This window comes from Mus musculus, chromosome 14 (assembly GCF_000001635.26).
Source record: "Mus musculus strain C57BL/6J chromosome 14, GRCm38.p6 C57BL/6J".
NCBI lineage: Eukaryota > Metazoa > Chordata > Mammalia > Rodentia > Muridae > Mus > Mus musculus.
In genome coordinates this window covers 120389461-120412792 of record NC_000080.6, presented here as the reverse complement: position 1 = coordinate 120412792, position 23332 = coordinate 120389461, and the positions used below count along the sequence as shown (strand labels likewise).

General features: G+C 44.1%; 1 protein-coding gene across 13 annotated transcripts in view; it reads right to left on the bottom strand.

Moving 5' to 3' along the window:
* Mbnl2 (muscleblind like splicing factor 2) overlaps window positions 1–23332 on the bottom strand; it is a 156047-nt gene that overhangs the window by 18906 nt on the left and 113809 nt on the right. For 3 of the 13 annotated variants that reach the window (XR_001781082.2, XR_003950814.1, XR_001781083.1), the window contains 3 exons: window positions 17028–17081; window positions 16189–16342; window positions 8061–9457 (listed from right to left, as the gene is read on the bottom strand). Coding sequence is in view for 9 of the 13 variants with exons in the window: in NM_001360377.1 (NP_001347306.1) it covers window positions 8061–8155; window positions 9422–9457; window positions 16189–16342; window positions 17028–17081 (339 nt within the window). In the remaining 4 variants the exon portion in view is untranslated. The remainder of the gene's footprint in view (window positions 1–8060; window positions 9458–16188; window positions 16343–17027; window positions 17082–23332) is intronic. The other 10 variants (NM_175341.4, NM_001360376.1, XM_030247589.1 and 7 more) reach the window with 7 other exon arrangements.

Here is a 23332-nt window from a genome sequence, read left to right as displayed (position 1 = left end):
TGCAAAATCATGTAAGGTAACAGGCTTTATATGAATTCCTCTTTCATTTGACCACACTTTTGTTTCTAGCATTTGATTAATTCATATGAATATGGGTTCCTTTGTGCATGTGTGTGTGTGTGTGTGTATGTGTGTGTGTGTGTGCGTGCATGTGGAAGCCAGAGGTCCATGTCAGATGTACTCAACTGCTTTTCACTGTATGTATGAATGTATGTATGTATTATGTATGTATATATGTATGTATGCATGTATATGTGTGTTAAGTATGTATATATTTATATGTGTGTATGTGCATGTGGGGTATGTATATGTGCAGTGTGTGTGTATGCGGGGTGTGTGTGTGTATACACATGTAGGGCTCAGATGTTGGTATCTGATGTCTTCTTTAACCATACTCTGTCTTATTCCTTTGAGGCAAAGTCTCTCACTGAGTTTGAACTTCAAAGGTATCTATTAGACCAGACAGCCAGCGAGTTCCAGGTTCTGCCTGTCTCTGCTGGGGTTCCAGTTCTCTGCTGCCACACTCATCTTTCTACATGGACTGCTGGAACTCTAAACCCAGGTTTTAGTACTTGGGTAGCAGGCAGTTTCCTAAGTGAGCCAGTCTATAGTCCCTTCCCCTATGCATTGAGCCTTGCTAAGCTAGGAGCTTGAGTGTCTGACTAGCCTGGTAAGACACTGAGATCTTCCTGCCTCCACCTTTCCGTGGCTGGGATGATGGAGTTCTGCATCTGCCTTTTCTCTGGGCTCTGGCAGACTGAGCACAGGTGCTCAAGCGTGCTCAGCAAGTGTCCTGTTGACATAGCTATCTCCCGAGTCCCTTGCCTTCACCTTTTGCATATTCTCCAGGTTGGCCCGCACCTTACCACATCCCAGTCTCCCCCATTCCTGCAGAGATAGAGATATGTCCCTGGCTACTTTGGGTATAGAATCTTACCTTGGGGCTTATTTCCCATGCAGTGATATTTACATAGGGGGTTTCGTGTTCTTAGGACACGTTCTAATGATTTCATATCTCCTTACTAAGTCACTGACCTCTAATGACCTCTAATGACCTCTATTATCCCTCCCAACTGGAATAAACTGAAACTTATATGATCCTGGAAGTTACTGCCTCTTCCATTTCTGGTAAATGCAGCCACGGTTTCTTGGGACCCCCCCAGCCCCCCCCCCAGACACACACACACAGACACACACATACAGACACACACACAGACACACACAGACACACACATACAGACACACACACAGACACACACAGACACACACACACACACACAGACACACACACACACAGACACACACACACACACACACACACACTGGTTACTTCTCCAGCCCTCAGGCAGAAGTGCAAGACGGCATCCAGATTTGGATGCAGAAAACACTTGCTCTGTTTGGGACAGCTGTGATGGAGAAAAGCCCTACCCATCATCGAGCCCTTGGACACTGGCTGAGTTCATGCGTGGCAGCTAGTCTGCCCTTCCTTGAAAACCTCCAGCTGGGAATAACACACAAGATGAACTATGTATCCACACAGCTCCATGCCAGAAGCCTGACATTAAGAGTTGTGGAACCCGGCTTTACTAACACCTAAAAAACCAACATACTCTGGGGAATATGACTTTAAATTCAATAACAACCCCCACCCAAAGTCCCATCAAAACTCGAAAGAGTATAGGATCTGAAGCTCTAAGTAGGACAACGCACCAGGCACCTCAGGACTCTCCGGACAGGCCAAGCTGCTCAGAACTAGAGCTGCTATGTCTTCAGGTGCTATGTACAAAAAGTCTGCTCAAGGCTCTCACCAGGAGGTGTGAATTATTTGAAAAAAAAAAAAAAGAAACTGTACTGGATTGCAGTGATTACATAACTCGCTTTCCCTAACGAATCTGTAGGTATTTTCATTAATCAAGCCTCGCTGCAGGCGCCCCTGAAGCAGCTGCCTCTGAAGCCAGCAAAGGAAAGGTCTGTTCTCTCTTGATGTTCTGAGAGATCTCTCATGCATGTGTGTGTGTGTGTGTGTGTGTGTACAATGTGTATGTGTGAATACGAGTGCATGTGTGTCATGATGCACATATGCGGGAATCAATTCTCTCCTTCACTCAGTTCTGGGACTCAGATATTCAGGTTTGTGTGGCAAATGCTTTTTACCTGTAGAGACATCTCACCAGCTGATTTCCTGACTTCTTAAAGATAAAACAAAACCACACACAAAACAAACAAACAAACAGGCCAACCACAACTCCATCTGTCCTTCTACCTTGCTCCTTCATTCAGTTCGCCTAAGCCCTGCACTGTACTTTGAAAACATTTCCCCCTACCAGGAAATCTAGACTCCTCCACGCTGACAGTTAGAATCAGTCACCAAGGAGCTCAAACTAAGCGTACAAGCAAAATAGTTAGGGTCTTAACCAGTGAAAGATGGAAGAGGGAGGACCCTCCAACCACCATGCAGTGTAGAAGGGGTGGAGTCTGATGGTTTTCTACCCAGCATGCCGTGCGACGGCTTGCGGTCTTTGCTTTTGGGAGGGGGTGGGGGGGGGTCAACATCACTCTGGGGCCCCCAGCGCTTTTTTTGTCCTCAGCACTCAGGGATGGGCAGACTGTGAGAAAGGAGTGTTTGGCAGTTTTAACGTCTGCACGGGGGCTGGCCACTCTGCTGTGTATTCCAGGAGGGAGAACTGACAAAAGCCTACCCACCCCTCCCGCACCGGGCCCGGCAGAACCAAGATACTTTCTTGTGAGAAACACAGGCTCTAAAATGGGTCAAGTGATGGATAGTGGAAATGCCGACGACCTCCTACATTTGTCTGAATATAGTCCCAGCAGATGGCACTGAATAATAGAAATCCTTCAAGGCCGAGCTGTGATAGGGATGAATCGGAACACCCTTACCTCAGTGGCTTTGGGTTATGTCCACTGTGGCCCTGAAGGTGAGTAAGGCGAGACAGGATTTCCTTAAAAGTAGCTCTTAGAAAGGCCAATTAAAACACAGTGGGTGATTCTGGCTACAGGAAATCGTACTCTCTTTCTGGTAGAATGTTACTCAGGTTGAATGTCAGATGGAACGCACCTATATCTATCTGCCGTGTCTGAAAAATGAAAACTTCTAGCTTATCAGATATTTCAATAAAAAGATGGGGAGGGGGGTTGAGATGGTTCAGCGGGTAAAGGCACTGGGTGCAGAGCCTGATGACCCGAGTTCAGCCCCTAGATCCTAGATAGTAGAATGAGAGAACCAACTCCTGCAAGTTGTCTTTGGGGCTCCATATACATGCTGGTGAGTGCACGCGCACACATGCCCTAAATAAATAAATAAATGTAACTGGAAACGGGATATATACATGACGGACACACTATCAACCAATTTCTTAAGGCCGAATATCTGTTGAGTGAGCTTACTCTTAGGAGGACTTACATAGAGGTGTGAAGTGTGAAGGCCATGACCATGAATTGGCATGCTTTGGAGACACGGTTAGGTGTTTGTTCACACCGTGTTGGAAACATCGCATGACTTTGGTTTTGAAGGCGCTGTCTGGGAGCTCCAGAGAGTCCTAATATTTAGGCTGTAATTGTTTTTCTCCCAGACATCTCCCAAACCAGAATGAACTCGTTTATCCTATATGAACTATAATGCAGAGCCAGAGCGAGTGGCATCTCTTTACAGTTGAGGGGAGTCTGTGCACCCCTGTGGGGCTCTAGGTTTTGGTAGTTCTCCATAACAACATATTGGGGTAGGTACACTAGATGCATATGACCAATGAAGCCACCAAGCTACTGCTCTGGAAAGAACTCAGAGCCTAAGAAATTACTTTCTGTGGTAACCTTTCACGCCTTTCCACATTTCTTTCTGCCACCCGAGACAGAGTTCTTTGGATGAGTTCTGTCATAGCGTGAAGGTGTTTTTGACTTTTGTCTTTGGCTTTAAGTTACTCTCCAGTGTAACATGCAAAGGTGAAGCAAACTCTGGCCAGCTGTCACTGTTTCAGTTCAGGATCCGGTTAAAATGTTTCAAGTCTTTGCAGACTCTCCAACCTCAAGTCCAACTGTCTAGTCTTCTTAGCTTCTGTTCCCAAGACCGCTCTGCCTGAGATCCCTAATGTGGGCAACATTAAGGTCAGTGCCCACCTACAGTCAGCCATACTCCGGGCCACACCCCTACACTGACCAATCCAATCACTGGCTCTTTTCCAGCTAGGCTCTATGTCCCTCCCCTCCCCTCCACTGTACCTGTGTACTAACGTGTAAAATATATTTGAGTTTGAAAATCCAAAACACTAAAAAAAAAAAAAAAAAAAAAAAAAAAAAAAAAAAAAAAACCCTGGAAGCACATTTCTGTAATCATTTAGGTTATAGGAATTTTAACCCACATCTGTCTATTATTAAGACAAAATGCTTATAATGAAAAAAATTAGGTAACTACACACTGAGTTGTTTATTCTGAATCAACTTCACACATTCGAGCCCTGTGACTAGGCTGAAGCTGACTGGCTTAAATGTGATTTCGTGTTTATTGTTGCCTAGGCATTCTGACAGTGGGAGATGCCCGTCTTTGAGTCTAAACAAGAAAACTGCCTTCACACCCAGCTTACTAAGACTGCTAGCTAACTCTTTCTTAGATTTATTCTTTAGACATTATAGGTAATGTTCTCAGGTCATAACATTACCTAACTCTAACCCTAATGAGGTCTACAGTATAATTTCTAAACATGACCTGGTGCTCACCTCAGTAGCTGGCCTCTATGCCTATACTCATCCTCCCAGTTTTGTGTCCTCCTTAGTTAGAGACATTCACAAGGCTGCTAAAAGGCCTTCCTTAAAGGATTTGCATTTATGGTGACCCCTGCCTGATAGTTATTTTGTGAGATGTGACTTTTGAGCTTTCATTATTATCTAGAAGGCAGCAAACTACCAATCAACAGAAGAGGAAGACATCTGCAGTCAGTTGACATCTGCTGTAAGCCCACCAGGCCATTTATGAGCCGTGACACTTCAGTTAATGCAGGTAAATGTTATTTAAGTTTTACCATCTATAAAATGAGAAAGATGAACATTTTACCAGTCTCATAAAACCACAGTGAGGATCTAGTGGTATCTATTACACACACACACACACACACACACACACACACACACACAATGTAATAGAGTCAAGCTATGTAAAATGAGAGATCATTAGTATTATACCTGCTATGGAGTAAGTGGTTTATATTGTTGTTGCTGTTGTCGTTATTATTATTATTATTATTATTTATAATTTAATATATTGAGATTAAATTATATCAAAAAATAACAATTATATCAGAAAATAACGCGATAAATCTGCTTGTTATATTTTTGTTTACTATGTATTTTTAGAGCTAAGCAGCTATTTCTTTAAAATAAAATAAAACTTCCAGAATGTATTTATATTCTGTCTTTCTCAAACTGCAAGTCTAAGGTTGAGAGACTTTTCTGGGCATTTAGGCTGAAGCTATAGTTACTGATTGGTGATGTGTCTCCAGGGGCTGGTGTAAAATGCTCTGGGTGGAGGCTGCCCTGGGGAGTTCCGGTGTACCCTCCTTCTCTTTCAAATCGCTTGCATCTGATTAGGAGTACCTATGAAGTTTTCAGTGTTTGAAATGGCAATCTGAACTAGCCAAAACACAATTGAAACACAACTGCGTTTTGTGACAAGCACAGCCAGTTCTTGACTTAGAGCAGGGTGCCTGTCACTCAGTGAGCTCCGCCCTCCGCAGTCTCGCCCCCACTTCCTCCTTCCTGAGCTTCTCTGCCAAGCACTCACAAATCTCCAGGTTCATGAGTTTTTATTGACTTTCATAGGTCACATGGGCCTGGTGCGACTGGCATTTACAGAGTGAACTTTAACACGCTGATAACCTGTTATTCCACAGTCATTAGCCACCGCTGAGTTTCCTGCTCTTAGATGCTTAGAGCTCTTTGGTAGTCACTTGGCTCTTCAGAATTCATCGAGCGAGATAACGAATATCATATCTGAAAGCTTATATTGCAGTAATCTAATTTTCTGTGCTTTGTTCCCATGTGTAAGCAGACCTTCACGGGGACTGAGACCCCATTTCTCTTCGCCATCAATGTGCCGCACCGGGGCAGCAACTGTCTTAACAAATCACGAAACTCACAAGGAATCTAGGATTGAGGCAGCCATTCAGGTCTCCTCCAGTTTCCCTGCTCTGGATTAAATCGAAGTTAAACTTGTTAGTTCCTTTATCAATCACACCCTGAAGGGGCATACTTAGGGTTCCAGCTAGCCTGTACACTCCCCCCTCCCTTGCACACTTAGGTAAACCTCTCTGTACTGTGACTACTTCACTGCTTTCTACAAACAGCACTGAAGAGTCACTAGGCCATTTCTCACCTGTGCCTCACGCACAAGTGGATGCAAGCAGGGACTCACCCGTCATCTCTAAAGCACGCCTTTATCTTGGCCCTTTCCCTTTGTAAGAGAGATGTCTGAGGATCAGAGACACCCAATCTGTCATGAACGTGGAATTTACTGTGGCAGGCACTCCTATAGGACAAGGGAAACTTGTTTCCCTAGGACGGGGGGTTTTCTAACAAACTGGATAAATCTCAAAGAAACCTGGTTTTGAGAGGCAGGCATCTGGATGCCGCACACCAAGTGAGTGAAAAGGCGTTTGAACCTACTTAGAAGGGTGTAGAATCTTCCTCCTGTCTCCCACCCCTGTTTAAAACCTCAGAATCAACCAACCGACCAAATAACAGATATCAGGTCTTCCCAGTTCAGGAATTTATTTGCTGCTTTCTGAGCTACTGAATTGGAAGACAAGCTGATGTTCCTTAAAGGCCAAGTTGGCGCTTGTGGAGAGCAGAGAGATGGTCACTGTCCTCTTATTCTGTCCCTGCTGTCTACTAGCCTTGCTACTTCTCTTAAGTCTGCTTTCTCAGGACACAGCAGAGGGTAGCATTTATTCTTGCCCTCCAGTGTAGTCCCGCCTCTCCTCATGCTGGAGGTGAACCTGTCCTTCTGGCTTGCAGGCCAAAGCTGGGAGACAGCCATCCACACTCCGGCACACCCTCTCCCTGTGTTTAACTTACCATTTCACCTATTGGCCTGGCTGTCCTCCCAAGGTCTCAGCCCACATTTTTTTTTTTTAAAAAAATCCTTTTCATCTTTTCTCAGCATGGTTGAGTTTATTTAAAAGAAAACACAAAATGAAAAAATAAAAAGCTAACAAACAAAAAACTCCCAAATTATTCTCTGAAGGGAGGGCCTCCATGTGGGGGTGCTTTCCTCTGTGAGATGAGAGCATAGCTCACCACCTCACACACATCCCTTGTGGCCGACAAGCATGAGTGTAAACTGGCTAAGCAGGGTCAGAGACACAGTCAGCTTGTGACCACAGAGCAGGAAACAGCCCACTGGCTCTCCCCAACGGGAGGCACCCCAGGTCTGAGGGGCACATGCATTAAGCCGACATAGTACACTCTCATATTCAGCTAAAGCCAGCGGTGGGAGCCCGGCACACTGCTAGCACACTGGTCTCTTAGGGTGCCGTGGCTCTTACACCGGATCTGAACAGATCTTCCAGGGTGTACTGAGTCAACACCTGTGACTCAGGTCGGTTTTCGTGAGAATTATTCGGACGTCAAATTTGACGCTTAGGGTATGGGAGGAGAATTTCCATTTTTCTCCCACCACAGAATAAGCCGAATCAAAGCAGAGCTGGTTTGGGAGCCTCCACAGGCACAGTTCTACGTTCCTCGTGTGGTAACTCACAAACCACCGGGTAAGCAACACTGTACTAAAAGGAACTTAAGCCTGTCAGGTTAATTACACAATATTAGGTACGAAAACAAACAGTGCAACACAAAACATAGCTACATCATTATTTGCAGTAAATGTTAACTCTAAATAAGTGCAACCTGTCCACAAATGCTTGCTATAGAACTAATTAAAAAATAAAATTGGATGGATAAACATGAAAAAAAAATTCTCACCGAGAATTTTTTTTTTAAATATCAGCACTCATTTAGAGTTCGGGATTTGTGAAAGAAAAGCTTTAAAAGGAGCAAACCTGATTGGCTGTGGCTGTTGCTGCGAAGGGGACACTTGTTGCAGGAGTTGTTGCTGCAGAGACAGTGGCGGACGTAGCGCTGTGCATCATGGGTACTTTCAGGAGGGGAACCATGGGAGCAATGAACAGGAGGGTGTAGCATTATGGTAATAGAAGTGGTATTTGGCATGGTGAATATCAGAGCAGCAAGCCATCATGGGTTAACCAGCAGATGGCATGCGATCACAGTGCAAAGCAAGGGAGCATGGGAGAGAAATAAAAAGGGAAAATAGCTTATTACAAGTACAGTTAAAGGAAGTTCTCAAACACAATCAGTGATTCCCAGAGAGCCCAAAGCGCATCGCTTTGATCAAAACAGAGCTATTCCCAATTCAGAGGATGGCATCATGACCATAGATAGCTACAGCTGCTTCTCAATACATGATAGGTAATACCCAATGAACCAAGTGGACTGATCATAAATTCCAAAACGCCACAGGCTCAGAGGGCCTAATTTAGAATAGGATGAACTTTGGAATCAATTGTGGTTAAACCAAAAAACATTTTTCTCTTAAATTTGGAAGCATATCTGAACGGTGGAATTTCAGTGGCTCCATGTTTTACTTCGGTCACTAAAAGGTGAGGCAAGAGAAATGGCTTTGGTGTAAATTCTAGAGCGGTTACTACGAAGTAACCAGATCCATTTTTGCCAGTGGTGACTTTCTGAATTTGTAAGTGAAATGAATCAGCTGCCCTGAAGACAGACTTGTGTGCCAAGGTCCTGAATTCGAGAGAAGACCCCACTGTTAAAATTCCCCATCTAAGGGAATGGACGTGGAGGCACAAAAATAAGCAAAGCAAAAACAAAACTAAAAAACCAAAGCCATTAAAAATAAGTCTGCCCTCTAAAAAGAGAAGTAAGTAGCGTAGTTCAGGCACTTGGTCTCAAAACACATCCAAGTATAATTGTTTTCCAAAAATAAATACTTCTGGGAAACTCTGATAACTCTAACACACAGCAAAGAGGAGGTAAAGGCACACACCACTATGAAACTTTAAAACATTGATGAAATTAGCCTGCCTCTGCTTGCTTCATGCTAAACCAGATAAACTATAAAGAGAAACAACACAAATCATTTTTTTTAAAAAGCACACTTGCACTTGTGGTTTCACGTCTCTGTGGTGATCGTTCTAGCATTAAGAGGTCACATTAAAACCATCACTCTCTTAAATACACAAGCATAGCTTACACGTTAACTCTAAAGCTATTAAGCCTTCAGATCTACTTCCTAAAGCATTCTCTACTGTCTCTGAAATACATGTCAAACAGTGAAGGCATTGCACATCATATAAAAGACAAATAAAAAAAGGTTGGAACCTACCAATACTGGTAGCGGGTGTCATGCACAAAACTGACCCTGAAGTCATGCAATGGGGGGAGGGAAAGGTGAATAAAAGGGAAAGAAACAGGTTAGCGGTTTAGAGTTAACATTCAGAGTGAGATCGAAGCACAAGGAGGTTAGTTTACACAGTTCTTAGGGCCGTTCACATCGTCAGTATAGCAGATAGATCCAACTTACTTAAAGCCAATAAGATTCCAAGCCCCACTCTCCGAGTACTTGAGTACTCTCCCCTTCTACTCTAGGCCAACATGATCCTAAGGAGGATGGCATGTGATGATGCAACTGTGTCCTTCTCTGAAGACCTCAAAGGATTTTACACACATGATCAAGTTAACCCTGTCAGGTGGAGAGTAGGTATTTTACAGATGAAAAAATCTGAGGCACAGTAACCCCTCCAAGGTCAAGTGCAGTGTGAGCCAAGGACATGGCCTGAGGTAGAGTTCCGTGCTAAATCCAGGCCAGAGCTGATGCTCGCCAGAGTGCGCTACACTCCCGAGTGCGGTGAAATGTGTGTTGTGTCGATAGAAAGGTGAAAAGAACAGTGAGTTGAGATTTCACATCCTCTAAGTCAAAGCCCTTGCCGCGTATGGCAGGGGTCTCTTGAGCAACAACCTGGGTGCTGGGAATGTAGACGGAAGCTTCTGGATGGACTTGCTGCATGGGTCTGAGATCTGTTCTGGCTAGGAGACTTGCTGTGACAAAGGGGTGGCATGTAACAGTGAAGTCTAAGAGCCATATATGTAACTGTGGAAAACTGGGACCGCACTAAGACCCTGGTGAGAGATTTTGATCATGGCCACTTCAAGGAGGCTTCCGAGGGATCGAAGAGTTAGGGAGTGTTGGTTGGTGTCTGGGTTAGTGGGAGAAGGGAAGCCAAAGTCACTGCTTCTTAGGGAAGAACTCTGTTTTCTGTGAATGGTCTTAATGATGTACATGTGTCACGAAATTCTGACTGAACAGCAATGAAAGTCAGGAGGGTGGGAAGATGCGTTGGGAGCTCTGTTCCTCAGAATGTAAACGAAGGCAATATAAGGATTCTTAGAAACTCAGGGTCATGAAGGTGTGGTTTCAGGACTACCTGCTAAGATGTTAGATGTGAATCTAGAAACTAAATATCCTCACTCACGTTTATAAGAACCTCCTTGCCTGACCTACATTTTGACCAGGCATCACTGATTTAGAAAACAACTATCCAAGCGGACTACTTCTAGTCTCTCTCTCTCTTTCTCTCTCTCTCTCTCTCTCTCTCTCTCTCTCTCTCTCTCTCTCTCTCTCTCTCTCTTTCTCTTGCAGTACATCCACCTTGGCACACACTCAGAGACACACACAGATGTGCTTACACGCAACTCCCGTGCAGCTCGCACGCTCTCTTCCTCCATCCCCCTCTCTCTACTTTCACAAACATAGAAGGTTCCCTGCGTCACGCTTTCAATCCCTTGCTCCCATCTGCCCATCAGTCCTTCAATGCCCTTCTAGCTGGTTCTATTCTCCCTCAGATCCACAGAACACGGTTACACCTTCATCCTCAGTTTCCGGGACATTTTGGCACTTGCCTACACTTTGCACACTAAGTCACTTTCTTTCTTTGATTTCTTAAGACACGTACACATGCACGTGCGTGCACACGCACATGAGCGCAAACACACACACACACACACACACACACACACACACACCCTTCTATACGCTTCTTCTGAATTCTCTCTAATATTTATATATGCTGGAGTTTCTAGAGCCTGCCTGGGTCCTCTTTATTTAATTTTTTTTTCCTGCTCTGTGGATCTTCTATGAGCGTTTCAGGCCATCCATTCCCAAACTCTCACTGATTCCATGGCTTCCATGTTTTGTGCCGTGCCAGGCTGAAAGTCTCTCTACCTAACTATTCTCCTGACCTCCCCTCTCCTCCACGAGACTCTCCGGCGGAACACGCTAAGCTGTGTTCTTTCCCGTCTGGTCTCCTGCGCATGGGGAAACATGTGACCAATGCCATCGCTGTGTGACCTTTAGCCTCCGTTGTTGTAAGATGCCGCTGTTTCCTCATGGTCATCCCAGGTCCGTCTCCCCGCTGAGCCAGCACGTGGCTGCTTCTGAGCCGCCGAGGGCCTGTCTGCCTAGCCATGACTTCTGCTGCTCTGCAAGTTCCCATCCCAACACTGCTACTATCAGCTCTGCCATAGCATCCCATTGGGCCCTCCTGCTCCTCTCTGCTCCAGCCTCCACTCTGCTGGCACACTCACTTTGCTTCTGGGAAGGCTTTGCTGCTTTGAGGATGGAGGCCCTTCTAGCCCAGACCCTGACTGCCTCCCGACCTCAGCACTCCTCCCTGGTACCGAGGTCCATCTGGATGGGCCTTCATTGCTTTCAACTGAATACTTTAGACTTTTACTCTAATTTTGGGCTCCTCTGCCCCTGATCTAGAATACTCTTTAGCCACTTCTTTCTTTCCTCAGGTGTCAAAGTATGAGCCATTTCTTCAGAAAATCATCTCATCTTAGTTTCCCCATATCCCCCATCACCTAAGTCAGTTTCTGTTTCTGTTTCGTTTTAATTATTTGAACTCTTTGCCTTTTCATTTATACTACTCTAAATGTTATTAACCTATTTATATGAGTGCTTAGCATCTTTCTCATTCTGCTGTGGACTCAAAAAGGCAGAGATCCCATTTAACTAGATGCATAAGGCACTTCGGGGTACCCCTGTTTGTAGGTCAGTGTTCCAGCCGACTGTAAAAAGCACTTTGGTGGGGGGGGAACTTACTCCTGAAAATTATTAAAGGGTCTAGTTTGTAAAATATTCCACTTTAGAGTTAACTGTGTTAGGCTTCAAAGTCACTGCTGAAAAATCCCCCTTTATTCTTACTGTGTTTTATAGTGAACAGGTTTTCTCAAGGGCTTCCTGGGTTAAACTAGTGAAATACACAAGGGGTGTCAACCATCAGAAACTGTCCCTGCAGCCACAGAGAGCAGTGTGTCACTCTGGCTTGTGTCTTGGATGTGGGAAGTGCTTGACCACGTGACTTCACTGGGCCCCTCTGTGCCGGCTAAGAGTGATTTGAACATGGGGCGTATGGCGCTTAGGACAGGTGGATTGCTCTCTTCATGCCAGATCCTGGTTCTGCTCTGCTTTCCAAGCCACCTCTCCACTTTTCACCCAGCTGCACCCTTTGGTCTTCCCACAGATCCTTCGAGTAATGTATACTATTGCTACAGGGACTGGGGCTCTATTCTTCAAACCTACTCTTGTCATACCTGCCCAGTATGTTCTTCCCCTAACGGTGCAATCTTACTCCCCTTTAAAGTTGTTAGCAAATTCTCCTGCTTTGGAAAATATCCCTGCTCTGTATTGTTCATGCCTGCATCTGCTGAAGATGAACACCTTGCCTCTCACCCTTCCACCCAGCTCATCCTTCATGCTGTGGACTCTGGTTTTTACCCAGCTCTGGGACCCTTTATATTTTCATAGCATGTCTGCAACTCAGACCATAGCACATGCTTCAGGAATGCTCAGTGCACCAAATAGAGTCCATACGTCTCCACTGAGGGTGAACAGACCTTTTACAAGTGTGTGAGAAACTTTATGAAACGTTTATGGTTTCTCTTTACTCGGAAATGTCTGGCCTAGAGCCTCCCACAGGCACTTCTAACATAGTGAAGTATTTTAAGGAAGGACTCTGCACTGCCTTTTCTCTGACCTGATCAACGTCTCACCGGGATGCCGGTGCTCTGTACAAGTAAGCATCTCAGCCGTTTGCTTCCTTCCTCCATTGCACAAGTACTTCATCCCAAGCTTCTGTGGGCCAGAACTAGTTGGGTAATTCTTAGTGGTGTGCATGCCGTTTTGTAGTGTAAACACAGCCTCAGTTTTTCCATCTGCAAAATGCAAATAACTTCTCGCCACTGACAGCACTGTGCCATCTTGAAGAACAATGACAGTGTGTGCAAGAATACTTAAGAGTCATTCAGAATAAACTTGTCACAGAGATGCCCAAAGCTATTTATCACACGGCTGTTTCTGAGACCATGGGTGATTTTGCCACCTTCCTATCATAGCAAGGGAAATGTATAAACTTCTTAGTTAAAATAACCTCTATAATTTTTTTTGTTTTTTTGTTTTTTTTAAAAAGAAAGAAGCAAGAGAGGAGAATTCCACCCACCATGGTTGTAGAGAATAATCCCATATCCTGTGCCTTACATTGAAATCTTAAAGCCTAGAGGCAGATTGCCTAAGATTCAAATTCATATTGTGTCAGTGGGAGGATTTCAGTACATATAAAAGTTTTGCTATGCATGGCCTTCCACTGCAGGGAACCGTCCAAGAAGACACACACAAAAAATGCTTTTGATCTGTATGTATGAAAACTGCTTATGTAAAACAGTAACAGAAAGATTTAAAAAAAATGTTCATTGAAAATAGTGGGTTAACCATCTGCTAAAAATCACCACACAGTGTCATCACCTGATCTGCAGAGGTTTTAAAGCAACCAGGGTAAATAATTACTATTGCTGTCACCTTTTACATAAAGTTGGAAACATTGTTTATAAGAAAGATTCCCTGAAGCAAACAAACAAGAAAGCCTACCACAATCATGGAGATTTTTCTGTCAATGTAATTGGGTGAGAGCTTATGCTGAAATTATTTCAATAAAATATTTTCTATCACTTCAGAGAAGTGTAGTGAATTTGTTGGAAGTTCAAATACCACTCCAGTACACAAAATTCACATGGTTATCCACTGTGATCTTTATAGCATATAGCAAATATGCTATAAGCACTTGTAATTCACAGAACTAACCGGGCTACAGTCCACCTTTAAGCTTCCAAAGGCTACAGAAAGTCGCCAACACAGTTGAACTGTTCCAGGGGAATCCACCAGAGGGCGGACAGACACAGCCCAGCTAACAGGGACTGTTTACCATTACCCATCCACAGCACTGAGCTATTGCTTAAGCTATGCTATTCACCCTCGCTTTGCAAACACTTAAGGGCGTCTCTACAGAATCTTAGAGTGGGGACGCTTTTGATGAATTAGTCAACCAGTCCATACTGGATTGGGGTATTCACATGATGTAAAGGGCCTCACTGGAATTCCCAGGAGACGGTATCGTCTGTATTACCCACTCTTCAGAAACAGACCTTGTCTTTCATAGTTTCTCATTCAGCACTTTTTTCTGTCCCTTAAAGTATATAATGGCCACAAAGTCTACACTGAGACACTTGTAGTAACCACACAGGATCCTCAGGGTGAGCTGACCTTCTGGTGATTATGTTATTTCAGGTGTGTTACAATCATAAATACGCTAAGCTAAGACAGCACGGAATGCCATTAATTAAGGTTGCAGTGGGGTAAGATATGAAAGTATTTTAATATAGATTGAGAACTCATGAACTTTCTGACAGTGCATTTCTATTAATATATATATATATATTATTTATTGGTTACTAATTCATTTAAAATACTAATTCATATAGTTTACCATTCATTTATAGTTTTTATACAAAGGCTGTTACTAGAATAAACTCCAACCCTAATGCTCATAGGTATGGACTCTAAGATTAACATATCTAATCACATTGATTAATGATAGTGTCTCCTTGTTGTGATGGGACAAGGAATATGGGCTTGGAAAAACTCAGTGGATGTTCTTTCCAATAAGGTTCAAAGTCACCTGTTTCTAACAGAGACTAAAAGGTAAAGTTGGTCAAGTGAAGATGACCATGTCTGTGCGAGTGAGTGAGTGTGTGTGTGTGTGTGTGTGTGTGTGTGTGTGTGTGTGTGCGTGCGCGCGCGTGTGTGTGCATGTGGCCGTGTCTGCAGTCTCTGAACTGGGTAAAATATTGCGGGGGGTGGGAGGTGGGGAATCGAGTTAGAATGGGTGTTACATTGTTTTTCTTTACCTGAATGGATTTTTCATGCCACTTCAAAAACAAAACCCCATTTTAATCTGGTTTGGGGGAAAGTCTGTAGACTTTTGGGGCCAGTGGAGGTGGTGTAATGTTATGTAAATGGAACCGGGCACTGGAACCTGGTGTTTGTGTCAGCTCTGCCACCTTGGAAAGTCACTTCTCATTATCCTGGGGGCCTCAGTTTTCTCATTTGTAAAACAGTCCACTGGATGAGGAATTCATGAAGACCCTTCTGCCCATGAGACCACGTGGTAAACTGACGGTCTCCAGCGATTGGTAGGCTAAGGGACAGTAGCCCCTCCTCTCATCACTCATTGGCTTAGAACGGAGGACAAGCACTCCAGATAGCTGTGAACTTGGTGAGAGTGGAGAAGGATGAAGAGAGAGAGAATGGATATAAAATACGAGCAGAAGATTGCTTTCATTTGAGTAGCCTTAGACTTTTTAGTGCTCTGAACAGAAGCAGGGAAAAAACGGTTAGTATTTACTGGAATTTATATTTTTAGGTCATTGAGTGTTAAGGACAAATTTCAATTATCTCATATAAAAAAAATCTTGCTTGCATAAACTATTTTTGGGGGCCTGCGTAAATAGAAGAGACCCAAAGCTTTAACCGCTCCCTGTCTCTCAAGCTAAATCCCACCAAACCCTTTACTTTAGAATGCTAACTACCTTTAGTTATCAAAGCAAGGTCAACAGGTCTAGGTAGCCAGGGCTGTGGTGGGCCAGGCTGTATTCGCACCTTCTAAACGCAAACTAGATGCCTTGACCAAACAGCTTAAAGAGATGAGAAGAAAGCACGTGACTGGAAGGACACAGGACACAGACACGGAGAGCACGTACCTGTGGGGATGAACGCCGTGTGCTGCTGCAGCTGCGCACTGGTCAGAGCCTGCTGGTAGTGCAAGACGCTGGGGTTGAAGACCGTGCTGGCCCCGTTGCTTTTTTCAAGTGCTTGTCTCTTTGGTAAGGGATGAAGAGCACCCGGAGGGAAGGCCTGAAAGCGAAGAATTCGATAAGATGTGTCCAACTTAAAGCAAGCTTGCATTCCACCTCCACAGAGATCATCAACTGCAACATTCTCTTTCTCTTTTCTTTTCTTTTCTTTCTTTAAAAAAAAATGACAGCTAAAGAGATGCCTCTGCCATGCACCTTAATTTAAACAGCGGCAATGTCGAATGAGTGAGAATTTGTTATTGAGAGCGGAAGCATGAATTCTGTAACCCAAAAACAGTAGCATCTCAACTAAGGGAAAGAAAAACTACCAAGCAACAACAATGGAAAAAATGGCTTCAGCTTTTTTTTTTTTTTTTTTAATAAATACAGGTTAAACTACACTAAGGGGAGAAAGGAGCATTTGGCATTTGCGTTATTATTAATATCTATTCTTTAACTGAATGGCAGTTTCTTGAATTTAAAGGTTAATAAGAATTACAATGAGCATTTTTTCTGAGCCACATAATTTAAATTTGCTTCACTCTTTGGAAAAGGTATTAAAATTTTGTTAGATTCAATATTTATTTCCCAGATTACATATGCAAATGAGATGACTAAACACCTTATTGAATTCCTCCATTTTAAAATTAATAATAATGATTGGCTGCAACCAGTATTTTACATACAAATCTCGGCTGGTTCTCTGAAAAGCTACATGCAAAGCGAAAGGTGAAAGGTCAAAGTACCAGGTCTACAGTTGCTTCGAGAGGTCGCTTCAGTGCTTTGGCAGTCGACTGAGTCTTTTAATAACAGGCAGCGAGCACATGATGGCAGTGGGCCAATGGGATTCAAGCGAATTAACATACAGGTAAACAGCAAGCAGAGGTGCATCATGGGAACGGCATTGCATTGTGGATAGGTGAGAAGGAAAAAAATATTCTGAATGCAATATACAACGTACAAAACACTAGGCATGCACAACAACAAAAATGTTCTCTAAAGAAATGAATATTACACCTTAAATTAGTATCGAAGCAAAAAATGCATCTACTATACCTTAGTTAAAAGCATATAAGAGAGTAAAATATAGATGTTTGAAATTCAGGAAAGTTAATTAAAACAGCAGCTTGCATACACACCATAAGCACTTTTTTATATTGCTTCGGGAGTGGGGGGGGGGTGGGGGAGATGCAAAACTTTTAAGGACCATAGGGCTGAAGAACATCTGATAAGTTAGTTCTGATATAAAATAATGAAGAAATCAAGTACATTCCAATTTGAAAAAAAAATCTTCATTTAGCTCTGTTTTGATTCAGATTAACCTAACAAAATGAAGTGGCAAACTGAGACAAAAAAAAAATTCAGGCAAAAAATATTCAAACACAAGGTTATTTACTCAAAACGGTTTGGGTTTGGGTCGTTATTTTTTGGCTGAATCACATGGGAAATTGCCTCAGTTCCTGTCTTCATTCTGCTAGGGTGTAGGGTGGGTCTCAGCATGTGGGTGAACATTCCAGACCTTGGACAATTTGAATTTAAACAGGAACTTCCCCAGTGTTTCACTTTTACTGTGCTTCATTTCAAAATACTAACTTATCATCCGTTCTGTTTCTACTACATTTGAAATTATAATGTATTTCAAACAACTTACCAGAGTATATACTAAGAAAGTAGCCTCTACAAAAGGCATGTCACGTCGTTGGGTATTACAGGCATTTCTCTTTAGTAATGCTATCGGTACTTTTAGCTACGATCAGGGGTTAACCGGTTGATGGCAAGTGGGACTTTCTCTAGAACAAGCAGCTAAACTAGCAGGGAACTGCCTTCAGATAGGCAGAGCGCTGCCTTCAACTTACACCAGTACTTCTGGGAAGATGGCTTCATTTAAACAACCAAGAGTATTGGCTATGGATTGATTTAGACCTCAATGGAAAAAAAAAAATCTCTTCTTTCTGGTTGTTCATAGGTGAAACAATTCTAGGATAGGATTCTGTGAAAGTAAGGAGGTCCAGGAAGCAGCTTCAATGCGCATGGGAACAATGGCCATCCCCCTTTATGATGAGAACAATAGGTAAATCCCCAAGGTTTGTCCAATAGAATTCAGTCTGAAGGTCGTGGGAGAACGGAGGTCTTTGAAAGGAAGGGAGATGGAGCTTCACCCTCAAGACAGGAACAATCAGTGATGTTTTCCTTGGCAAAGGTAGAGTTGCCCATCATTCCATGACTCAGGATAAAAAAACAAAACAAAGCAAAACAAAACAAAACAAAACAAAAACAAATGTGAGAGAAGACAGCTTAGGAGCTGTGCAACTTGGAGAAAGAGTCTAGAAATAAGGTGGAAAGAGCTGTAGGCAGGGAATCCCCAACAGGGAAGAGAATGTTCTAGAAAGCAGTTTGGATAACGTTCCCTGAATACTGGGGACTGATTAAAAAAACAAAAAAACAAAAGGAATATTAAAAATAAAAACAGCCCAAACTCTTAGAGATTTCTTTTTGTTTTTGTTTTTGAGACAAAGCCTCACTTTTTAGCCCAGATTGGCCTTGAACTCACAGTAATTCTCCTGCGTCAGCCCTCCAGATTGCCAGGACTACAAGCATGGACCACAGTGCGATATCCTGGATATTATTAAATATAAATTCAATAAACTTCCACGACTTAATTCTGGTTATCTCTCCTTCCTGTACGGTTTCACAATGTTAACTAACGCAGGGTTGGCTTGATTTCATTGACTGATGTGTGTGTACACCTCTACACATGTGCAAGATGGCACGTGTGGGGCCACCAGAGAATGACCTGTGGGAGACAGTCATCCTCCCACTATGTGGATCCCGGGGCTTGACCTCGGGTCATCAGGCAGCAACTGACTGCTCACCGCACCCTCCCGTGGGCCCTTCCAGGCTTGCTCTGGTTTCTGAGCTTCTCTAATCTTAGTTCACTGAAGACTCCATGGCTACTCTCTCACTGGGAATGCTCATCAGCTGGCAGAGGCCGAGATCATTCTCTCCTTAACTTTCAGTCTCCAGTTTCCTACTTTCCCAGCCTTTGGGGTCTAGGAAACAAATTTCCTAGTGGACAGGTCTTTTTTTGACTTCCATTAAGGCTGGTACACAGGAACACAACTTTGATGCAACAGAGCATCCTTTAGTGAGTTTTCCAAGCAGAATAAGTACTGTTTAATATTTCTTTTTATGGCAGTCTTTTGGATGTTTAATGGTCTGTGTTTATTTTTCTTTTAGGTTGTTAAAACCTGACTTTTACACTTTAGAGTAACTTAGGAGCTGATGTAAAGTAAGAATAGTGACATTTCTCCCTTTTCCACTGCACAGTATATTTCTTTTATTAGATGCAATTTTCTTCTAAGATGCATGTGAGGTTTTGAAATATGAAGGGTTTCATACATATTAAGGCTTTATAGAATGTGCATAAAGCACACACATGGACAATCATGTCACCACAGGCTTGCTGGCATACAGCTACAGAACCAGGTGAGAATGTCTGTTCACCTTCAGGCTCAGACCTCACCTTAGGGATAGAGCAGTCCCGGGTGTGTTAGGAGCCTGTTTGGCACCAGTGCAAGAAAGGGCAATTTAACCAGAACCCCACTGCACGCCAGACACTTGGTCTTTTTTCTTGCTAGCCTTGTCTCTCTTACTGATCCTCTATGGTCTAGGTCTGAATGGACAGACACCAGTGATAAGACTTTATGAGAGGCCGAGATTTCTTTTTCAGAGTCGAGGCACCATCACAGTACAGGTCAAGGTGAGAACAATTGTCCAGGCCAGCATCACAGGTGGGGATCGAGGAGGTGGGGAGAGCCAGGGGCAACAATCAGAAGTGCTGGCTCACTGGTCATAAAATGAGGCAGACAGAAGCGTGGGCTTGGAGTTCCGGTGAGTGTTTTCCAGAACCACTGAAACTTATCTGGCGAACGGCAGCTTGTCCCGTTACCAGTTCTTTCCATTGCCATCCATCTTGGTTTATGTGAACAAAGACTACACATGAAGATCAAATACCCTTTGTGTTAAAACTAGCAAAGGGCACCTCCGACAAGCTTACTCTTAGGTCTGGAAAATTCTCGTGAGAGAGATGCTCATATTTTAAGAGGAATTATGAAAGAATAAGGCTCAAATGGAGATAAATGCCTCTTCTTTTCAAGAGTCGGAGCTTTAAATTCCTTCGTAATGCCTGACTATTTAAAGTCAGGGGGAAGATCCCTGGACAATAATAAGAACCTACACCATGGAAGCGCTCTGTCTTCGGCTCAGGAAGTCTGGGGAATGGAATGTTAGCATTTTCAGCTGCACCCAGCTCTCCATTTGTCCTCTAAATAAGGAAATAGAATAATAGACTTTCTGCACTGTTCTGGGTAATCTTGCCTGTAAGGTTCATCAAACTATACCAAGGCTGGTTTCAAAGGAGCCCCTCACATTAACTGGAAAGATATGACAGATTCGGTAATCTTCCCATCACTGTCACAGAGGCGCTGGCATTGTTCTGAAACTACATTGCTTTCGGTCGCCTCCAAAGATGCTTCGAAATCCTGCGACTGCTCAGCACTCCAAATTTGGGCACAGTGTAACAATCCAAGAAACTATGGTAACTGACTCTCGCAGCATCTACTGCAGTAATCTTCCTGCATTCTGATGAGCTTACGTGAGACCGTGGAGGAGGGCCCCTGGCAGAGCTCAGCTGTGCCTTCACACTGTGGGGCTTTAGGTAAATGGACACTTCTGCTCCTATCTCCACCACCCTGAGTCGCCTACCACTGACACAGATTTGCACACTGCCCCTTCAGGACTGGATTTGGTATTAGCTGTGTGTATTGGAACTCCGACTTCGAGGACGACGTATAAACATAGCATGACAAGGTGGGGGTGAGCTTGATAGTCACGGTGACTACCGTGTTTTTAATCTTCACAGGTATTTGGGTGAGAGGAACAAACGTTTCCAGATTCATCTCCAGAGCTCATCGTGTCTAAAGCTGGGCCACTGTGGCCCAGGGTAATCTGCTTCTGTCACTTTGACCATAGAGATGTAGCCACCAAGACAATGGCAGTGATCCACCCCCGCCTTTAATCAGAGCCTCTGTTGAAACATTGTTTCCTCTCTCATCAGATGTAAGAATATATCCCTACAGATGGCTGTGTCATGGGGAGATGTTGGTCTCATAGAGTAGAAATGACAAGCCAAGGGGGGGTGGAAGGGAGAAAGGGGAGACAGACCTGGTAGCCGTCCCCAACATTCCCAAGCCCTGTCTTTCTCTCTTCCTTGAAGGTGTTACATGATGCAGAAAAAGTCAACTTGGCCAGTTAAGCTACTGTCTCAATAGCAGAGTCCTGGTTAGGCCAGGGAGTGCCCTAAGTCCCTGGTGTGGCTTATACAATGAATGTCGTGTGGGAACATGACCTTGCTGGCCAAGAATCAACACAAAGAGCAGTAAATTGGGGCTGGTCTGAAAAACTAACCACAGAGAAGACTCTCACCGAATAAGATATTCATTAAGTAGATGGAAACCGAGTCCTCTACACTCACAGACTTAAAGGGCTCATTTTCTCTAAAGATAATTCATTTTCATATAGGTTGAATTATTTATGTGTTTTTATCTTTGCATGCCTCCACTTTGTCCCCAAATATACTGAGGTTTAGGGTTTCCACTTCCGCTAAACCCTTCATTGGAGTTATTTTCCTCTCATGTGGATGCATTTGGCCCCACGTGAACAGGAATGGAGACTGTCTGAACCACTTACAGTGCCCGTGGAGACCAGAAGAGGGCGCTGCGTGCTCTAATACCAGAGTTAGAGATGGTTGTGAACTATGTGGGTGCTTGGGATAGAACCTGGGTCCTCTGGAAGAGCAGCCAGTGCTTATAAGCACTGAGCCATCTCTCCAGCACCTAGACTACACTCTCAGGTGCCTTTCATCTCTGAAGTCCTATCTATTCTTGCCCAGGGAGGGTACGCTTCTGTGTCCTTCCTTCTCTCTGGAGCCCACCATGCTTCCCACGCTGTGGCTGACAAGCACAGTTGCTCACACTCTACATGCCAAGCTCCTGAAGGGCAAAGCAACCAGCCTCCTTCATTCACCCCACCCAGCAGGTGCCGAGGGCTGGCAGGCTCTAAGTGGTTTCTATGAATGGGTGCGAGTGATGTGCCCACTGTACATGTAAAGATTTCTAAAGTAAATTCATTAAAAAAATCTCTGCAACCTAGTGCCCTGGTTTTCAGCTGTGGGTGTGCACTGGAGTTGAGTCGCCCCAAAGATTCAGAGGGCCTGGGCCTGGTTCCTTCCCAAACCATAGCACTGTACCAGCTGCTATAGGGTTAGGCATCAACGGTAGATCCTTCCCAAACCCTTCAGTTGATTCCTGAATACAACCGAGCCCGAGGAGTGGTCTGGGCATGTGATTCTCAAATGTTAGCGTGCATACAGAACACCTGGGGGGCGTTTAAATGTTATGTGTATGTGTGTGTCTGTGTCTGAAGATGTACATTTACTAGGAGCCAGACCAGCTCCCCTGGAGCTGGAGTTACAGATGTTGTGAGCCACCTGATGTGGATGCTGGAAAGCCAACTCCAGTCCTCCCAAAGACTGTCCACACTTGACCACTGAGCTGTCTTTCCAGGCCCTAAATCTTCTGATTCCGAGACTCTAGGTGAGACAAGATTCTGGAGTCTTTATAGGCTCCCAGACGGTCAAAATGACAATGCTTCCTGTGGCCGAGGAGGCTGTGAGATTCAGGAGAGATAGCAGCATTGGTTCCTGAGGGACAGTGAGGAGAGTTAAAGGGCTAGCCTGGGTTAGAGGTCTTCTAGGTCGTTCGTTTTAGCACCAGCTAGCTCAGTTCCATTTCATCCTTTCCTGAGTGGCTGCTGTGCTTGTACTCGCCCTGACCTGTTGGCAGGCAGCCCAGCCAAGGGGAAATGGGGGGAGGAGAAGCTAGTGATCGACGGGGTCACTGGTTGCTGGGCATTTCTGAGGGCTACCCCTTTCCCCCCTAACTGACTGTAGCATAGGGCTGTACCACTTGCTTTGTCTCCTGGTTCACTGCAA